The following is a 21,864-nucleotide window of genomic DNA, read 5'->3' as shown; positions in this document are numbered from 1 at the left end:
CAATACCTTAAGGTGACAGCAGATCAATCCATCTCTTTTATAAACTTTCAAAAGCTCTTCAAACAACTTTGTTTGTTGCATAATATTAACTTTGTATTTACTGTCTGATAAGTCAATGCTTTCTGCAACTGCCCCAGTGAAATCCACAATGGCATCAGCTGTGCTGCCTCCATCAAGGGCTTCATATGAGCCAGCCAACCTGGAGAGAAGCAGATGTGATTAGTTAAAATTGGCTGCTAAGAGAAGTGGGTAGAGTAATGCATTTACTACCAGAAATGTGCTACTATACTGAACCAGATACTGAAACGTGCTATTCTTTCTAATCCATTAATGTTTTCTGATTGTTCTTTTTTGTACACTATTATAAGGGCATCCATATTGCCTGAGCCTTGACTCCTATTCGTTAACAGCTTTACAGATCTGTTTTACAGCACCTACATGGACATAGAAAACAATTTCCTCATTGACTTCTAGGGAAATGTTTTGTAGGCATGCTCTGTGACCTGTGCAGAGATAATTGTGTAAGATGGGGAGGAGTGGAGATTTGACCATAACTAATTGTAAATAGTAGATAGTTATATCTATATAGGTATCACCTTTCAAACTTATGTTTCCTGTGATGTAATGATGGGACCATTGAAATGTTTTCTTAACAGAAGTGTTACTAATAGTGACCACAGTTAAAAAAAATCTGGATTATTTTACAATATAATAGCAGTTATGGTAGAGTTTATTAGAAAAAAATTCTTATTTAGTTATATTTAACATAAAAACTTGATTTAATCAATTAGCCATTTTCTGATGACATATTCCCTTTAATGAACCTGCGTCAAATGCAGATAAATGGTGCTCAACACATTAATTCACTATCTCAGTATAACAGCTAGAGTTATAACGGACTACACCTACTGCTAAAAAAAGAATGTGTAATCAGGGACCTTTTTTCTTCCAAAAGAACCCTGGATCTATTTCAGCTTTGGTATCTTAAGATATAGAATGTTCTCACTTGGCATAAGCCTTCTCAAGTAGTGCACTCCAGAATTCGTTCTTCACATTAGAATGGCAGTAGATCAAATCCCCGTCTATACTTGGCAAACGATCATCAATGACAACATCGACCCAGCTTCCCAAGCACCAGAACTGGAAATGGAAAATTCCTGTATATCTGTGTGGTCTTTTTGTGCTCCATTCCTGTTTTTTCCACTCTGGAATAACCTGCAATTAACATATTACAGTATCTTACATAAGTGAGTATACCCCTCACCTTTTGTAAATATTTTATTATATCTTTTCATGTGACAACACTGAAGAAATTACACTTTGCTAAAACGTAAAGTAGTGAGTCCACAGCCTGTATAACAGTGTTTAATATTGTGTCCACTCAAACTTTTTGAGAATCTAGAAAAAAAAATGTTGCTCTTAAGATGGCCTAGGCTATTAAAAGATTTCCAAGACCTTGAAACAAAGCTAAAGCATGGTGGACTGTCACGATGCCGGCTGGCGGGTAGTGGATCCTCTGTGCCAGAGAGGGATTGGCGTGGACCGTGCTAGTGGATCGGTTCTAAGTCACTACTGGTTTTCACCAGAGCCCGCCGCAAAGCGGGATGGTCTTGCTGCGGCGGTAGTGACCAGGTCGTATCCACTAGCAACGGCTCAACCTCTCTGGCTGCTGAAGATAGGCGCGGTACAAGGGAGTAGACAGAAGCAAGGTCGGACGTAGCAGAAGGTCGGGGCAGGCAGCAAGGATCGTAGTCAGGGGCAACGGCAGGAGGTCTGGAACACAGGCTAGGAACATACAAGGAACGCTTTCACTGGCACAATGGCAACAAGATCCGGCAGGGAAGTGCAGGGGAAGTGAGGTGATATAGGGAAGTGCACAGGTGAAGACACTAATTGGAATCACTGCGCCAATCAGCGGCGCAGTGGCCCTTTAAATCGCAAAGACCCGGCGCGCGCGCGCCCTAGGGAGCGGGGCCGCGCGCGCCGGGACAGGACCGAGGGAGAGCGAGTCAGGTACGGGAGCCGGGGTGCGCATCGCGAGCGGGCGCTACCCGCATCGCGAATCGCATCCCGGCTGGAAGCAGAATCGCAGCGCCCCGGGTCAGTGGATCTGACCGGAGCGCTGCAGCGGAGAGAGTGTAGCGAGCGCTCCGGGGAGGAGCGGGGACCCGGAGCGCTCGGCGTAACAGTACCCCCCCCCTTGGGTCTCCCCCTCTTTTTAGGGCCTGAGAACCTGAGGAGCAGACTTTTATCTAGGATGTTGTCCTCAGGTTCCCAGGATCTCTCTTCAGGACCACAACCCTCCCAGTCCACTAGAAAAAAAGTTTTCCCTCTGACCTTTTTAGAGGCTAAGATCTCTTTGACAGAGAAGATGTCCGAGGAGCCGGAAACAGGAGTGGGAGGAACAGATTTGGGAGAAAAACGGTTGAGGATGAGTGGTTTAAGAAGAGAGACGTGAAAGGCATTAGGGATACGAAGAGAAGGAGGAAGAAGAAGTTTGTAAGAGACAGGATTAATTTGACACAAAATTTTGAAAGGACCAAGATAGCGTGGTCCCAACTTGTAGCTAGGGACACGGAAGCGGACATATTTAGCGGAGAGCCATACCTTGTCTCCAGGGGAAAAAACGGGAGGAGCTCTTCTTTTCTTATCCGCGAACCTCTTCATGCGTGATGAAGCCTGTAGGAGAGAATTTTGGGTCTCTCTCCATATAATGGAAAGGTCACGAGAAATTTCATCCACAGCGGGCAGACCAGAGGGCAAGGGGGTAGGGAGGGGGGGAAGAGGGTGACGGCCGTACACCACGAAAAATGGGGATTTGGAGGAAGATTCAGAGACTCTGAAGTTATACGAGAATTCGGCCCATGGAAGGAGATCTGCCCAGTCATCCTGGCGGGAGGAAACAAAATGTCGCAAATAATCACCCAAGACTTGGTTAATTCTTTCTACTTGTCCATTGGACTGGGGATGATATGCAGAAGAAAAATTTAATTTAATCTTGAGTTGTTTACAGAGAGCCCTCCAGAATTTAGACACGAATTGGACGCCTCTATCCGAGACGATCTGCGTAGGCAATCCGTGAAGACGAAAAATGTGTACAAAAAATTGTTTAGCCAACTGAGGCGCTGAAGGAAGACCAGGAAGAGGGATGAAATGTGCCATTTTGGAGAATCGATCAACGACCACCCAAATAACAGTGTTGCCACGGGAAGGGGGTAAATCAGTAATAAAATCCATACCAATCAGAGACCAAGGCTGTTCGGGGACAGGCAGGGGATGAAGAAAACCTGCGGGCTTCTGGCGAGGAGTCTTATCCCGGGCACAGATAGTGCAGGCTCGCACAAAGTCCACAACATCCGTCTCCAGAGTCGGCCACCAATAGAAGCGGGAGATGAGTTGCACAGATTTCTTGATGCCCACATGACCAGCGAGATGGGAGGAGTGACCCCATTTGAGGATTCCGAGGCGTTGGCGTGGAGAAACAAAGGTCTTTCCTGGAGGAGTTTGCCTGATGGAGGCTGGAGAAGTGGAGATCAGGCAGTCAGGTGGAATGATGTGTTGCGGAGAGAGTTCAACTTCTGAGGCATCCGAGGAACGAGAGAGAGCATCGGCCCTAATGTTCTTATCGGCAGGACGAAAGTGAATCTCAAAATTAAATCGGGCAAAGAACAGAGACCACCGGGCCTGGCGAGGATTCAGCCGTTGGGCAGACTGGAGGTAGGAGAGGTTCTTGTGGTCGGTGTAAATAATAACTGGAAATCTTGATCCCTCCAGCAGATGCCTCCATTCCTCAAGTGCTAATTTAATGGCTAGAAGCTCTCGATCCCCGATGGAGTAGTTCCTCTCCGCCGGAGAGAAGGTCCTAGAAAAAAAACCACAAGTGACAGCATGCCCGGAAGAATTTTTTTGTAAAAGAACAGCTCCAGCTCCCACTGAGGAGGCATCAACCTCCAATAGGAAGGGTTTGGAAGGGTCAGGTCTGGAGAGCACGGGAGCCGAAGAAAAGGCAGACTTGAGTCGTTTAAAGGCGTCTTCCGCTTGAGGAGGCCACGACTTGGGATCGGCATTTTTTTTGGTTAAAGCCACGATAGGAGCCACAACGGTAGAAAAATGTGGAATAAATTGCCTGTAATAATTGGCGAACCCCAAAAAGCGTTGGATAGCACGGAGTCCGGAGGGGCGTGGCCAATCTAAGACGGCAGAGAGTTTGTCTGGATCCATTTGTAGTCCCTGGCCAGAGACCAAATATCCTAGAAAAGGAAGAGATTGGCATTCAAACAGACATTTCTCAATTTTGGCATAGAGTTGATTGTCACGAAGTCTCTGAAGAACCATACGGACATGCTGGCGGTGTTCTTCTAGATTGGCAGAGAAAATTAGGATATCGTCCAGATATACAACAACACAGGAGTATAGCAGATCACGAAAAATTTCATTGACAAAGTCTTGGAAGACAGCAGGGGCGTTGCACAGGCCAAAGGGCATGACCAGATACTCAAAGTGTCCATCTCTGGTGTTAAACGCCGTTTTCCACTCATCCCCCTCTCTGATGCGGATGAGGTTATAGGCGCCTCTTAAGTCCAATTTAGTAAAGATGTGGGCACCTTGGAGGCGATCAAAGAGTTCAGAGATGAGGGGTAGGGGGTAGCGGTTCTTAACCGTGATTTTATTAAGACCGCGGTAGTCAATGCAAGGACGTAGGGAGCCATCTTTTTTGGACACAAAGAAAAATCCAGCTCCGGCAGGAGAGGAGGATTTACGGATAAAGCCCTTTTTTAAATTTTCCTGGACATACTCAGACATGGCAAGAGTCTCTGGGGCAGAGAGAGGATAAATTCTGCCCCGGGGTGGAGTAGTACCCGGGAGGAGGTCGATAGGGCAATCATAAGGCCTGTGAGGAGGTAGAGTCTCAGCTTGTTTTTTGCAGAAAACATCCGCGAAGTCCATATAGGCCTTAGGGAGACCGGTTACTGAGGGAACCACAGAGTCACGGCAAGGGTTACTGGGAACCGGTCTTAGACAGTCCTTGGAACAAGAGGGCCCCCAACTCTTGATCTCCCCAGTGGACCAATCCAGGGTTGGGGAATGAAGTTGAAGCCAGGGAAGTCCAAGGAGAATTTCCGAGGTGCAATTGGGGAGGACCAAAAGTTCAATCCTCTCGTGATGAGATCCGATGCTCATTAGAAGGGGCTCCGTGCGGAAGCGTATGGTACAGTCCAATCTTTCATTGTTTACACAATTGATGTAAAGGGGTCTGGCGAGACTGGTCACTGGGATGTTGAACCTGTTGACGAGAGAGGCCAAAATAAAATTTCCTGCAGATCCAGAGTCCAAGAAGGCCACGGTAGAGAAGGAGAAGGCAGAGGCAGACATCCGCACAGGCACAGTAAGACGTGGAGAAGCAGAGTAGACATCAAGGACTGTCTCACCTTTGTGCGGAGTCAGCGTACGTCTTTCCAGGCGGGGAGGACGGATAGGACAATCCCTCAGGAAGTGTTCGGTACTAGCACAGTACAGGCAGAGGTTCTCCATGCGGCGTCGTGTCCTCTCTTGAGGTGTCAGGCGAGACCGGTCGACCTGCATAGCCTCCACGGCGGGAGGCACAGGAACAGATTGCAGGGGACCAGAGGAGAGAGGAGCCGAGGAGAAGAAACGCCTCGTGCGAACAGAGTCCATATCTTGGCGGAGCTCCTGACGCCTTTCGGAAAAACGCATGTCAATGCGAGTGGCTAGGTGAATAAGTTCATGTAGATTAGCAGGAATTTCTCGTGCAGCCAGAACATCTTTAATGTTGCTGGATAGGCCTTTTTTAAAGGTCGCGCAGAGGGCCTCATTATTCCAGGACAATTCTGAAGCGAGAGTACGGAATTGTACGGCATACTCGCCAACGGAAGAATTACCCTGGACCAGGTTCAACAGGGCAGTCTCAGCAGAAGAGGCTCGGGCAGGTTCCTCAAAGACACTTCGGATTTCCGAGAAGAAGGAGTGTACAGAGGCAGTGACGGGGTCATTGCGGTCCCAGAGCGGTGTGGCCCATGACAGGGCTTTTCCGGACAGAAGGCTGACTACGAAAGCCACCTTAGACCTTTCAGTGGGAAACAGGTCCGACATCATCTCCAGATGCAGGGAACATTGGGAAAGAAAGCCACGGCAAAACTTAGAGTCCCCATCAAATTTATCCGGCAAGGATAGGCGTAGCCCAGGAGCGGCCACTCGCTGCGGAGGAGGTGCAGGAGCTGGCGGAGGAGATGACTGCTGAAGCTGTGGTAGTAACTGTTGTAGCATAACGGTCAGTTGAGACAGCTGTTGGCCTTGTTGCGCTATCTGTTGTGACTGCTGGGCGACCACCGTGGTGAGGTCAGCGACAACTGGCAGAGGAACTTCAGCGGGATCCATGGCCGGATCTACTGTCACGATGCCGGCTGGCGGGTAGTGGATCCTCTGTGCCAGAGAGGGATTGGCGTGGACCGTGCTAGTGGATCGGTTCTAAGTCACTACTGGTTTTCACCAGAGCCCGCCGCAAAGCGGGATGGTCTTGCTGCGGCGGTAGTGACCAGGTCGTATCCACTAGCAACGGCTCAACCTCTCTGGCTGCTGAAGATAGGCGCGGTACAAGGGAGTAGACAGAAGCAAGGTCGGACGTAGCAGAAGGTCGGGGCAGGCAGCAAGGATCGTAGTCAGGGGCAACGGCAGGAGGTCTGGAACACAGGCTAGGAACATACAAGGAACGCTTTCACTGGCACAATGGCAACAAGATCCGGCAGGGAAGTGCAGGGGAAGTGAGGTGATATAGGGAAGTGCACAGGTGAAGACACTAATTGGAATCACTGCGCCAATCAGCGGCGCAGTGGCCCTTTAAATCGCAAAGACCCGGCGCGCGCGCGCCCTAGGGAGCGGGGCCGCGCGCGCCGGGACAGGACCGAGGGAGAGCGAGTCAGGTACGGGAGCCGGGGTGCGCATCGCGAGCGGGCGCTACCCGCATCGCGAATCGCATCCCGGCTGGAAGCAGAATCGCAGCGCCCCGGGTCAGTGGATCTGACCGGAGCGCTGCAGCGGAGAGAGTGTAGCGAGCGCTCCGGGGAGGAGCGGGGACCCGGAGCGCTCGGCGTAACATGGACAAGACCATACAGCTGTTTCACAGGCCAGGTTCAACTCAGAATAGGCTTGCCATGGTTGACCAAAGAGCATCACATGAAGAGGTTGTCTTTGGAAAAATAGATGGATTACAAGAAAGCCCATTAACAGACTTAACAGAATAAGAACATGGATTATTACTGAAACCATGTCCTGTGGTCCAATAAAACCAAAATAAACTTATTTGGCTCAGATTTTGTCAAGTGTGTGGGACAGCAACCAGGTGAGGAGTACCAAGACAAGCGTGTCTTGCATACAGTCAAACATGGTGGTGGGAGTGTCAAGGTCTGGGGCTGCATGAGTGCTGTTGGCACTGGGGAGCATCAGATCATTGAGGGAAACATGAATGACAACACGTCCTGGGATATACTGAAGCATAGCAAGTTCCTTCCTTCAGAGACTGGGCAGCAGAACAGTATTCTCAACAATGCCTTGCTAACCCTGTTGAGAATCTTCTAATTTTTTTTTTCAAATCATCTGATGCCATGAAGTTATACAGATTTGTAAATTAAACAACTACATTAACGTGGTCTAAAGTGATAGGAGGTGCTCAACCCCAAGTGCAGTTGTGCACCTACGTTGGAGTGGAGGACCTGCATTTGTGGACCACAATATGGGTTCACTCCTGTGGTAGATGTAAACAATGACATAAGCTAACCCTCAAAACTGATGTAAAATTGAGACATTAGCCAGTATATCCTTATATGAAGGACTTACCTGAGCCCGCACACCACGCCAAGGTTTCTCAAGTGGTGCGGGACCTAACACTAGCCTACCTGTGTCGGATAAGCAAAGCCAAGAACTTAATTACAGCAGCCTTAGGTCCGACTTGTAGACTGCTCCCCAGTTACCTCCAGTGTGACTAAACACATATACAGTGGGGATCAAAAGTTTGGGCACCCCAGGTAAAAATTTGCATTAATGTGCATAAAGAAGTCAAGGAAAGATGGAAAAATCTCCAAAAGGCATCAAATTACAGATTAAACATTCTTATACTATGTCAATAAAAATTTGATTTTAGAAAACAAAAAAATGGCGTCTGCAAAAGTTTGGGCACCCTGCAGAATTTATAGCATGCACTGCCCCCTTTGCAAAGCTGAGTCCTGCTAGTGTCATGGATTGTTCTCAATCATCATCTGGGAAGACCAGGTGATGTCAATCGGAAAGGTTTTAAATGCCCAGACTCATCTGATCTTGCCCCAACAATCAGCACCATGGGTTCTTCTAAGCAGTTGTCTAGAAATCTGAAACTGAAAATAGTTGATGCTCACAAAGCTGGAGAAGGATATAAGAAGATAGCAAAACGTTTTCAGATGTCAATATCCTCTGTTCAGAATGTAATTAAGAAATGGCAGTCATCAGGAACAGTGGAAGTTAAAGCAAGATCTGGAAGACCAAGAAAAATATCAGACACAACAGCTCACAGGATTGTGAGAAAAACTATTCAAAACACATTGACTGCACAATTCCTCCAGAAAGATCTGGCAGACACTGGAGTTGTGGTACATTATTCCACTATAAAGAGATACTTGTACAAATATGGTCTTCATGGAAGAGTCATCAGAAGAAAACCTCTTCTACTTCCTCACCACAAAAATCAGCGTTTGAACTTTGCAAATGAACATATAGACAAGCCTGATGCATTTTGGAAACAAGTTCTGTGGACCGATGAGGTTAAAACTGAACGTTTTGGCCGGAATGGTACGTTTGGAGAAGAAGGGGAACAGAATTTGATGAGAAGAACCTCTGTCCAACTGTTAAGCATGGGGGTGGATCAATCATGCTTTGGGGTTGTATTGCTTCCAGTGGCACAGGGAACATCTCACGAGTAGTAGGAAAAATTGATTCAATCTGTGAAAAGCTGAAGTTAAAGAGAGGATGGCTTGTACAAATGGATACAAGTGGATGATCCTAAACACACCTCGAAATCCACGGGGGATTACATCAAGAGGTGTAAACTGAAGGTTTTGCCATGGCCTTCACAATCTCCTGACCTCAACTTAATTGAAAATCTATGAATAGACCAAGAGCAGTGCGTGACAGACAGCCCAGAAATCTCAAAGAACTGGAAGACTTTTGTAAGGAAGAATGGGCAAAGATACCTCAAACAAGAATTGAAAGACTCTTGGCTGGCTACAAAAAGAGTTTACAAGCTGTGATAATTACCAAAGGGAGCAGTACAAGATATTAACTCTGCATGGTGCCCACACTTTTGCAGACGCCATTTTTTTGTTTTCTGTTATTTGGAAAGTGTAAATGATGGAAATAAAATCTAACCTTTGTTGACATATTATAAGGCTCCTTTCACACTATGAACAGGACCCGTTGTATAACACACGTTATAAAATTGCGGGCGGTCGTGGGGCAAAATGGCCATTAGAAAAGCCCTAACTTACGTTAGTAAATCCTATTATAGTCTATGGGATTGTTCTAATACACGTTTTAACCTGTTCTCGTCCGTCATTCATAACGCAAGTTATTTTGGGACAGGAGATAGTAGTGGGAGAAATAATGCATGCACTATTTCTCCCGCTACTATCTCCCGTCCCAAAATAACTTGCGTTATGAATGACGGGCGAGAACAGGTTAAAATATGTATTAGAACAATGGGTCCTGTTCATAGTGTGAAAGGAGCCATAGAATGTCTAATCTGTAATTTGAGGCCTTTTGGAGATTTTTCCATATTTCCTTTGCTTCTCTGCTGCGTCTCTTCATCGCCGTCATCACGCCGCTGCGCACGCCGCTCCTATTGGATGACGGGACGGCGTGCGCGATGACGTGATGATGACGATGGAGAGCGCCGGCGATGCAGGGGATCCCAAAGAGGACGGTCTGGAGCGCCGGTGCAGGTGAGTGACACCCACCAGGCCAACACGGGGCACCTTAAACGGCTATCCGGCAGCAGCTGAAGCAGTCTGCGCTGCCGAATAGCCGTTTATGCGATGGCCCCGACATAAAAAAACATACTGCATGTTGATGCTGCCTTCAACATGCGATGGCCTCGGAGAAGCCATCGCATGTTGAAATTATCGTATGTCGGGGCCATCGTAGGTCGGGGGGGGTCACTGTACTAATGCACCCTTTTATCATATTTGGTTGCATTAAGGTTTCACCTGTGAGGCCGGCAATATATGAACCAACCAGGGTGGGGCTTGTAGCCTGTCTTCCCCCCTCCCATTGTATGTGTGTTTAGTCACACTGGAGGTAACTGGGGAGCAGTCTACAAGTCGGACCTAAGGCTGCTGTAATTCGGTTCCTGGCTTTGCCTATCTGGCACAGGTAGGCTAGTGTTAGGTCCCGCACCACTTGAGAAACCTTGGCATGGTGTGTGGGCTAAGGTAAGTCCTTCATATAAGGATATACTGGCTAATGTCTCAATTTTACATCAGTTTTGAGGGTTAGCTAATGTCATTGTTTACATCTACCACAGGAGTGAACCCATATTGTGGTCCACAAGTGCAGGACCTCCACCCCAACGTTGAACACCTCCTATCACTTTAGACCACATTCATGTAGTTGTTTAATTTACAAATCTGTATAACTTTATGGCATCAGATGATTTGAAAAAAAAAAATTGTTTTCCACCAGAGTACCCCTTTAAGTTTCTTGGAGATTGAGCCCACCTGAGCTTCACAGGTTGCTGAGAGGAATCCTCTTCTACTCCTCCATGACAACATCACAGCTGGATGTTAGAGACCTTGCGCTTCCCTGCCTTCCATGAGAAGATTCTCAACAGGGTTGGAAGGCAGTGGTGGTCTTGGAGGGGTGTTTTGGGTCATTATTATTTGGGAATACTGTTCTGCTGCCCAGTCTCTGAAGGAAGGAACTTGCTATGCTTCAGTATATCCCAGGACATGTTGTCATTCATGTTTCCCTCAATGATTTGTAGCTCCCCAGTGCCAACAGCACTCATGCAGCCCCAGACCTTGACACTCCCACCACCATGTTTGACTGTATAACTTTATGGCATCAGATGATTTAAAAAAAAAAATAAAAAATTGTTAGTTGTTTAATGTCTAAATTATGTAATACGCATCCACATACACATTTATCTGGTGTAGGATGCCATTGTGGTACTTGTGACCGTCTGCAGGCATCTTCCATTGTATGCATATTATGCTGGGGATTGCCCATAGCAACGGACCACAAGTGCAGGACCTCCACCCCAGCGTAGGTGCACAACAGCACTTGGGGTTGAGTGTCTCCTGCTATGACCACATCAATGTTAATGTAAGCCAAATTTGTAAATAACTTCTATTTAAAAATCGTAATGTTCCAGTACTTATCAGCTGCTGTATACTACAGAGGAAGTTGTATGGTTCTTTTTTGTCTGAACACAGTACTCTCTGCTGACACCTCTGTCCATGTAAGGAACTGTCCAGAGCAGGAGAAGTTTGCTATGGGGATTTGCTACTTCACTGGACAGTTCCTGACATGGACAGATGTGTCAGCAGAGAGCCCTGTGGTCAGACAGAAAATAACTTTACAACTTCCTTTGCAGCATAAAACAACTGATGAGTATTGGAAGGGTTAAGATGCTTATAAAGAAGTAATTTACAAATCTGTTTAACTTTTTCTACCAGTTGATTTAAAAAAAAAAATTCCCACTGGAATACCCCTTTAAGGGTGCGTTCACACGGAGTAATTTGCGCGGAATTGCATGCGGAATTGCGCACGGACATGGGGGAGAAAGAAGTGAAGGGTTTTTCAGCCATTTCCGCGCATATTGCGCAAGAATTAAACGCAAATTGCTGCATATTCCGCGCAAAAACGATGTTGGGCGGAATTTTTTTTTTACCATTGACTTCAATTGATTTCTGCTAGCAAATTCCGCTTGAAGAATGAACATGTTCTTTCTTCAAGCGGAACGGAATTCAGCGGCGAAATTCTGCTAGCAGAATTTCCGCAGTGTGAACAGGCCAGCAGAAATAACATTAAAGTCAATGGGCAGAGGAGATGTGCATTAATTTGGAGCGGAGATTTCAAGAGGAATTACTCGAGTAAATTCCTCTTGAATTACTCAGTGTGAACGCACCCTAAGGCAGTGCTGGAAAATACTGGTGGCCATACAAATTATTAACACTTTGGGCCCCATTTGCACATTTCCACTTAGGGGTACTCACTTTTGTTGCCAAAGTTTAGACATTATTGACAAAAACTTCACCCTGTTATACAGGCTTTGTACTCTAATACTTTATAGCAGAGTGTAATTTCTTCTGTGTTGTTACATAAAAAGATATAATAAATTTACAAAAATGTAATGAGTGTATTTACCTTCATGAGATACTGTATCTACAGCAAACAGCAGGAATATAAGTCAAATAACAAAATTCATAACAAGTTTACCACCATTTTTATGCTGTTGGTTGTGTATGTTACATACCTGCCAATGTTTCTAATTCATGCAATGTGAAAGTTGTATAAAAAAAATTTGCAACCAGCTCATACTGCAAACTTCAGCAAAGCTTCTCCTTAAAAATAATACTGTAGAATGTGGATTCCATTATGTTTTCATAAGGATATGAACATGATCCTAGGCTTGCTATGATCAAAGCTTGTTATTTCCCTGTAGACATTTTTTTTTTGTAATGTAAATGTTCTCTTGGTACCTTTTGCCAAAGAGTCTTTCTGAGCGCCAGACAGGAGCAAGCGGCAACAAACCAGCAGTTTCCCAGCTTGCCTTGATGTAAATCATGATGGCTGATTCCATTTACAAACAGGTGCGGGTCATCACAGAGTTCCTTAAAATAAAATAAAAAATCTCATTTGATGTCTGGTTTAGCACTTTATACTTTATGTATTACTTAAAGAGAACCTGTCACCAAAGTAAACTTTTAATATATTGTTACTTATGTAATTATGACACTTTGCTATTTACTTGCTGTTTAACCCCTTAAGGACTCAGGGTTTTTCCGTTTTTGCACTTTCGTTTTTTCCTCCTTACCTTTTAAAAATCATAACCCTTTCAATTTTCCACCTAAAAATCCATATTATGGCTTATTGTTTGCATCGCCAATTCTATTTTGCAGTGAAATTAGTCATTTTACCCAAAAATGCACGGCGAAACGGAAAAGAAAATCATTGTGCGACAAAATCGAAGAAAAAACGCCATTTTGTAACTTTTGGGGGCTTCCGTTTCTACGCAGTGCATATTTCGGTAAAAATTACACCTTATCATTATTCTGTAGGTCCATATGGTTAAAATGATACCCTACTTATATAGTTTTGATTTTGTCGCACTTCTGGAAAAAATCATAACTACATGCAGGAAAATTTATACGTTTAAAAATGTCATCTTCTGACTCCTATAACTTTTTTTATTTTTCCACGTACAGGGCGGTATGAGGACTCATTTTTTGCGCCGTGATCTGAAGTTTTTATCGGTATGATTTTTGTTTTGATCGGACTTTTTGATAACTTTTTATTCATTTTTTAATGGTATAAAAAGTGACCAAAATACGCTTTTTTGGACTTTTTTTGTGCATACGCCATTGACCGTGCGGTTTAATTAAGGATATATTTTTATAGTTCGGACATTTACGCACGCGCCGATACAACATATGTTTATTTTTATTTTTTTTTACACTGTTTTATTTTTTTTATGGGAAAAGGGGGGTGATTCAAACTTTTATTAGGGAAGGGGGTTAAATGACCTTTATTAACACTTTTTTTTTACATTTTTTTGCAGTGTTATAGGTCCCATAGGGACCTAAAACACTGCACACACTGATCTCCTATGCTGATCACTGGCGTGTATTAACACGCCTGTGATCAGTGTTATCGGCGCTTGACTGCTCCTGCCTGGATCTCAGGCACGGAGCAGTCATTCGCGATCGGACACCGAGGAGGCAGGTAAGGGCCCTCCCGGTGTCCTGTCAGCTGTTCGGGACGCCGCGGCGGTCCCGAACAGCCCGACTGAGCAGCCGGGTCACTTTCACTTTAGAAGCGGCGGTCAGCTTTGACCACCGCTTCTAAAGGGTTAATACCGCACATCGCCGCGATCGGCGATGTGTGGTATTAGCCGCGGGTCCCGGCCGTTGATTAGCGCCGGGACCAACGCGATATGATGCGGGATCGCGGCGCGATCCCGCTTCATATCGTGGGAGCCGGCGCAGGACGTATATTTAAGGGGTTAAATGATCAACCTCTAAATGTTTTTTCTGTTATTGAAAAACAGCCTCTAGGTGGCTCTGTTCTGTTCCCTGTCACAAGTCAAAAAGTTAGTTTGGTCTCCTCCCGGCCTGGCAGGAGACCAAACTCAGAAAGTGCGTGCAGGGCATGGCGAGGCATGGCTCTCGCTCACTGCCTGCCAGTGATGTTGCACCTACTGGGGAACAGCCACACTATGTGAGCAATAAGAAAAGTACAATGCAGAGCTTTTTAAAGCTGTGAATTTTTTTTTAAGGGCAGGAGGGGTGTTAGGAGTAGTTAAGGAATATAATCTGAGATAGTTTAGAAAGAGAGACAGGCACTCTTTACATTTTTGACTAATAACCTAATTGATACTGTTTTCAAATGCTCACACAAGGCCTGTGTTCTCAAACCCAAACAGAACCCAAACAGAATCTGGATTCATCACTAAAGAAAATATAGATCTAGTCTGTAGCAGTCCAGGTTCCTTGACACCACTGCAAACAAAAGTGATGGTGTTTGGCTTTCAATGGTAGGAAAAGTACTAGGTGCTGTGACACCAAATATCCTCATGCTAAGTGCCGAAAATGATCTGGGCAGACACAGGGGTGTGTAGTGAAGGTGTCACCTGTGTCTGTATGGTGGACAATGAAGCTGTGAGAACTGCTCATGATTGTACGTGAATTAAACAATACTTACTTCTGGTGGTCTATCTGGGCAGTCCAGAGCCTATTTGCCATGTGTGTGCCCCCATGTAACCACTGCTCCCAACACCTTTTAACAGCTTGGTCATAATGGCATAGATGGCAGATAATGTGTCAAAACAACCACCCTGCTTCTCTTAGTACAATCATGTGCCCCCACCTCCTCACACAATCTTACAACTGGGCAAGATGTCTTTAAAGGGGTAACCCGGTGGAAAAACATTTTTTTAGTCAACTGGTGCCAGAAAGTTAAACAGACTTGTAAATTACAAAATCCTGAGATAAGGCTGTCAGCAAGATTTAAAAATATTAATCCTTCCAGTACTTATCAGCTGCTCTATGCTCCACATGAAGCACTGTCTAACCACAGTGCTCTCTGCTGACACCTCTGTCCATGAAAGGAACTGTCCAGAGCAGGAACAAATCCCCATTGCAAACCTAAACCTGACAGTTCCTGATATGGACAGAGGTGACAGCAGAGAGCACTGTGGTCAGACAGAAAAGAAAGTAAAAAAGAAAAGTACTTTCTGTGGAACATATAGTAGCTGATAAGTACTGGAAGGATTAAGATTTTTAAATAGAAGTCATTTACAAATCTGCTTAACTTTCTGGCACCAGTTGATTAAAAAAAAAAAATTCAGTTTAGGAAAAACTATCCCCCTATTGACAGGATAGGAGATAAGAAGTAAAATACTGGACTACCCCTTTAAGGCTATGTTCACACTTGCTGAATTTCCTCAGTGGATCCGCACTATTAAAAATGGCCTGGAATCTTCTCTTATTCAAAGTGCCATTGATAATAGGCTTTTCTGTGTGGATTCCACTGAAATAATGAACATGCTTTTTCTTCTGACAGAATCCAAATCCTTGTCAGAAGTTCCGCTACAGAAGTTCTGTAGCGGAACTTGTGTGAATTGAACAGCAGTATCTTATTGAAATCAATGGGAGGCTGCTGCATGCAGATCAACTCGGCATTCCCACAATAAAAAAATTCCAAGTGGAATCTGTCATGGGCTCAAGCTCTTAGAGGTACTACCCAAAAAAGGCGAAGCACTTTTAAGGTCCAACATCCAGTCAGAACTGTAATCATCTACTTATCTGCCAAAGACATAATGTCATAATGTTACACTACAATTAAAATATTCTATACTGTATATGTGCATTACTTTTTTGTCAATGAGTGTATCATATAGAATAGTTAACATATTCAGTTCTAATTATTATATGGTTTGGGGTGGTAAAGTAGTTAACTGTGATCATTGGGTATAAAAGTAGGCCTATAATTTAATATAAGTTGTTGAATTTTACTTAACCCTTATATGTCCAGAAATCTTTATAGATATTGGATCTTTATTTTACTATGTAAAAAAAAAAAAAAAAATAAAGAATAAAAAAAAAGGAAAAGCTCAACATCCTCTACTTTTCTTTACACGGCAGAGGTAACACAATACTGTTCTGTTTGCCTGCAGCTGCCACTAGTGAGATATATAATACTAGTGAAATAATGCAGCTTCAATGTTTTTCTCTCCAACTGCTAAGAGAAGTGTTTTCAGTTTTTTTTTTTAACTCCTAAGTGTGCTCCTGAATTAAAAGAATGTAGTACACAATGCTTTTGGTACAGTGAAAAAAATTTATGCAGATGAATTCTTCTAAAAACATATGGGAAAAGAACACTCTTTTGGCATAAATTGGCAACCATTATATCCTAAGGCTCTAGGTTATGTACTCCTATGTTTGTTAGCAACTCTCCTGCAAGAGAAAGTGAAGGCAAGGCATAGACAGTAACATCCCATAACTTTATATGGTTTTATTGTTGTAGCTAGAGATGGGCGAATTTAAAAAAAATTTGATTCGGCAGATTCGACAAATTTTTCCCAAAAATTTGGCCGAATATTTTTTGTGGCGAATCGCTATTAAAAACGTCTATATCCGGGCTACAAAGAGCCTCAATAGGGGTGTAGAGCACTTTGCCTTGCTGTAATAGGCATCAGGAGTGTGCTGGGGTAGTGAAATAATACTTTTATTAAGTATGACATGCAGATTACAAGCGCTATTAGAATAACTGCTGCAGAGCGGCACAATGACAGAGTCTGGATGTGGCAGCAGGGTCGGGAGACCATATGGCGTCACAATTGAAGAGATTAAAGAGATTTTTGAGATGTCAATTGAAGAGTTTAAAGAGATTAATGAGTTTAATGTGCCACCAGCAGCATGATATCATATGGCGACACACAGTCTGGAGGTGGCGGCAGCCTATGTAGGCCGCAGAGCGTCACAATGACAATGAATAGTGATTCAGTTTGTCCCCCCTCTCAGTAGTGCAGGCCTTACCCAGGAGGGCTACTGGGTAGATCCTGCCAGTATCATATGCTTGTCTAAAATATTAAGCCATGCACGTGTATGTAAACACGGCTGGTACTGTGAAACTGCATATGAAACTGCGAATGTGACATTTAATCAGTTATGGTTTATTTTTATAGCTGCAACCTGTTTCCTTGGATTCTTGTTGTAATTCCAGAGCTAATATATGGCAACGAGCAGCTTAAGAAGGGTGTGCTTTGCGGTGTACCAGTGGCTGAAGTGCATGCAAAGTTTCCTGGCCATTTTTAGGATGTCTTGTAGATGGGTGGAAGACTTAAGGAACCGCTTGACAACCAGATTGAACACGTGTGCCATGTTATGGTTTATTTTTATCGCTCAAACCAGTTTCCTTTGAGCCTGGATGTGGAAGCAGCCTGACGAGACCATAGGGCCTCACAATTGAAGAGATAAAAGAGATTTTTTAAATGTCAATTGCAGATTTTGAAGAGATTAACAAGTTTAATGTACAGGTAATAGGAAAAATAATGTTGCACTCACCACAAGACACAGCATGGAGGTTTTCAAATGTGCCAGCAGCATGAGGAGATCACATGGAGGCACAATGACACAGCTTGGAGGTAGCAGCAGCATGACAAGACCATAGGGCGGCACAATGACAGAGCCTGGAGGTGGCAGCAGCATGACAAGACCATAGGGCAGCACAATGACAGAGCCTGGAGGTGGCAGCAGCATGAGGAGAGGTAGCTCCAAACTTCCCACTGCTGCCACCCTGCTGACTCACAACCATGCTACCACCTTTCTGGCTCAGCTGCTGTCTCATGGCAACCTGCCACCCTCTTCTCCTGTTGATGATGAAGCCCCTTCTGTACCCGGCACCCAAGTGTGATCGGCTTCATCATCATCGAATTGTGTCTGCAAGTCACTGATGTCATCTTCAAGTTCCTCAACGGTGTCTGTTTCAGAAGCATGAACGCTTGCAATACCACCTCCCATGCCACTCTCCTCATCACTACTTGCCCACCTAGCGGAGGAAGTGGCGGATGTCTCCTCCACATCTTGGCTGGGCAGTAGCTGCTGACTTTCCTCTAGTTGATCATCCTCGCTGTATAGTGGAGCTGAACCCACAGCATACAATACTTCTCTGCGTGAGGGAACAGCATAGGACAGAGGCAGTTGGAGGACAGGGACTGCTCCCGGGCCATGCCAACTGGCGGATGTGTCTGAGGAACCATCGACTGTTGACTGGGGGTGTAGGATGTCACTTGGGATGAAGTGGATGAATGAGTTAACCAATAAATGACGGCTGCTGGGTAACTGGCCGAGACGACCGCTAGCTGACATCGGGAGCTCAGACCTCTCGCTGCGACTCCTGCTGCCACGCGCCTCTACTCAGCAGTAACCTCTGCTTGTGCCTGATAAATGTATATCCCTGCTTTTACAAAAACAGGCCACTATACACTTGAAACAGAAAACACGTACAACAGCGAGTGCGTCTATTTTTTTTTACTTTTTATAGAGAACTACACCCCTATACGGCTGCAACAGAAACTTGCAGAACACTCAATGGGGAGATTTATCAAAACCTGCGCAAAGGAAAAGTTGCCCATAGTAACCAATCAGATTGCTTCTTTCATTTTGCAGAGGCCTTGTTAAAAATGAAAGAAGCAATCTGATTGGTTGCTATGGACAACTGGGCAACTTTTCCTCTTGAAAGGTTTTGATAAATGTCCCCCAATGTGTGTGTGTATATATATATATATATATATATATATATATATCCCTGCTTTTATACTAACAGGCCACTAAACGCTTAAAACAGAAAACACGTACAATAGCAGAGTGCGTATTTATTTCACCTTTTTTTTTGAGTAATACGCCCCAGTACGGTTGTACCAGAAATAAGCGTAACTGTCTAGTGCGTAAGTCTTTTAGTGCTTTTACACTTACTGCCCCCTATTAGCTTTAACCAGAAAAAAAACGTAGAACTGCGGAGTGCAAATATATTTGCCTTTTTTTAGAGTAATACACCCCAGTACGGTTGCACCAGAAATAAGTGTAACGAGCTAGTGCGTAAGTCTTTTAGTGCTTTTACACTTACTGCCCCCTATTAACTTCAACCAGAAAAAAAACGTAGAGCTGCAGAGTGGGTATATTTGTCACTTTTTTTTTTTTTTTTTTTTTTTTTTTAACAATAATATACCCCAGTATGGTTGCAATAGAAAAAAGCATACTCTATATCTCTCTCTCTGAACTGTCCCGGCTTGAACCATGGTTGCTTGAAGTCTTTGAATGGGGAGTGCTTCCTGTGATGATCTCAATTGGCAGACTCTGAAACAGCATCTGAACTGTCGCTGCCTGCACTATGGTTGCTTGCAGTCTCTGAATGGGGAGTGCTTACTGTGATGATCTCAATTGGCTATGAATTAACTTCTAAACTCTCCCTGCCTGCTTGCCTGCAATCAATGGGTTTCCCCTGTGCTGATCTGTATTGTCAGTAACGCTGATTAGTGACCACACAGTGTCTGCTCTCTCTCTAGCCAGAACGAATGCGGGCTTCAGGTAAATGGATTTGTTGCTCTAAAGATCTGTATTGTTAGTAACGGTGATTAGTTCACACACATAGTCTCTGCGCTCTCAACAATGGCTGCCGAATATATAGGGCTGTGACATCACAGGGCTGGCTGGCTGCTGATAGGCTGCATGTCGCCATGTGAGTCAGGGCTATCCATCCTACCTGCCTTCCCAGACTTCCTTGCCCCTTGTCCTCACACGTTTAGCTGCCATTTTAGCCCTTGGCCAGCACAAAATGTAGTTAATGAAGCGATTCGTTACCACGAAACGCGAGGAAATTCGGATTCATTCAGAATCACATTTTTCATGATATTTGGAACGAATTCAACTTTGTCAGCTTCGATTCACCCATCTCTAGTTGTAGCACTTAAATACAGCAGCTAGACAAGTCATTTCTCCATCTTCATCCAACACATCACAATTCATCTGTATTTCTCTGCCAAGTCACTCTCGTGTTTCTCTGCCAAGTCACTCTGCCTAGTTGCCATCTGGGGGTCAGATCTGTGGCTCTGTAAATAAAAGTGCAATCCTGGTGTCCAAGACTGGGGCCGAAACTCACATGATCAAACTGACTGCCTGATCATGTGAGTTTCGGTCTCCTATCCAGACTTCTGGGATGGCGTCTGATCACGTGAGTTTCAAGAGTACTTCCAATTTGGATACTATGGGGGAGATTTATCAAACTTGTGCAGAATCAAAGTTGACCAGTTGCCCATAGCAACCAATCAATCAGATTGCTACTTAAATTTTTTCAGAGTCCTTTGTAAAAATGAAAGAAGCAATCTGGTTGCTATGGGTAACTAGTCAACTTTTCCTCTGCACAGGTTTTGATAAATCTCCCCCTATATCATTTAAAACATCTGCATACATTCTAAGATGATATTAGACTGGTTAAACAAATAAGGTAATGCACTTATTGTATAAGCATACATTTTCATTGTTTTATGAAATGGTTAATATTATGCATACTTTCTTTCATACTGCTTCTAGGAAAAGCAGTGTAGGAGTCTGAAGTTACAGTTTTTTTTCTTAAAGCATTGCTAGTGGTTGCCTCCCACCCTCTTAAGATCTGTGGGTTGTCAAACATATATCTTACTTTGGATGTTCTCTGGTAACACTACTTGAGACATTCTTTTTTTTTTTTTATATATTTGTGAGACTTTTCAGTAAACTCCAACAAGGATTCTTCCCATATGTGAAAATAAAAGTTGAAATACAGGTTTAACCCCTTAAGGACCAAGCGTTTTTCAGTTTTTGCATTTTCGTTTATTCCTCCTTACATTTTAAAAATCATAACCCTTTCAATTTTGCACCTAAAAATCCATATGATGGCTTTTTTTTTGCACCACCAATTCTACTTTGTAATGACATTAGTCATTTTACCCAAAAATCTATGGCGAAAGGAAAAAAATAATAATAATTGTGCGACAAAATTGAAGAAAAAAAGGCATTTTGTCATTTTTGGAGGCTTCCATTTCTACGCAGTAAATTTTTTTGGTAAAAATGACGCCTTATCTTTATTCTGTAGGTCCATATGATTAAAACAATACTCTATTTATATAGGTTTGATTTTGTCGTAATTCTGGGGAAAATCCTAATTACATGCACGAAAATGAATATGTTTAAAATTGTCATATTCTGACATATTATGAGGGCACATTTTTTGCACCATGATCTGAAGTTTTTATCAGTACAATTTTTGTTTTGATCAGACTTTTTGATTGCTTTTTACTAATTTTTTTATGGTATAAAAAGTGACCAAAAATATGCTATTTTGGACATTGGAATTTTTGTTTTGTGTGTACGCCGTTAATTAATTATATATTAATTATATATTTTTATGGTTCGGACATTTACGCACGCGGCAGTACCACATATGTTTGTTTTTATTTTTATTTATACACTTTTTTTTTTAATGGGAAAAGGGGGGTAATTCTGATTTTTATTAGGGAAGGGGTTAAGTCACATTTATTAACTATTTTTTTTAACTTTTTTTGTGCAG

The 21,864-nt window shown here is 43.8% G+C and overlaps 1 protein-coding gene across 5 annotated transcripts in view; it reads right to left on the bottom strand.

The window, feature by feature from the left end:
* LOC130291607 (calpain-5-like) overlaps nt 1-21,864 on the bottom strand; it is a 184,552-nt gene that overhangs the window by 67,027 nt on the left and 95,661 nt on the right. For 4 of the 5 annotated variants that reach the window (XM_056540565.1, XM_056540566.1, XM_056540569.1 and 1 more), the window contains exons 3-5: nt 12,744-12,875; nt 1,007-1,215; nt 7-199 (exon numbers count right to left, since the gene is read on the bottom strand). In XM_056540565.1, the coding sequence (XP_056396540.1) occupies nt 7-199; nt 1,007-1,215; nt 12,744-12,875 (534 nt within the window). Of the gene's footprint in view, nt 1-6; nt 200-1,006; nt 1,216-12,743; nt 12,876-17,828; nt 18,754-21,864 lie in introns of those variants that run through there. The other variant, XM_056540564.1, reaches the window with a different exon arrangement.

Source organism: Hyla sarda, chromosome 9, assembly GCF_029499605.1.
Source record: "Hyla sarda isolate aHylSar1 chromosome 9, aHylSar1.hap1, whole genome shotgun sequence".
NCBI lineage: Eukaryota > Metazoa > Chordata > Amphibia > Anura > Hylidae > Hyla > Hyla sarda.
The sequence above is the reverse complement of the archived record's forward strand: the minus strand, read 5'-3'. Positions and strand labels throughout refer to the sequence as shown.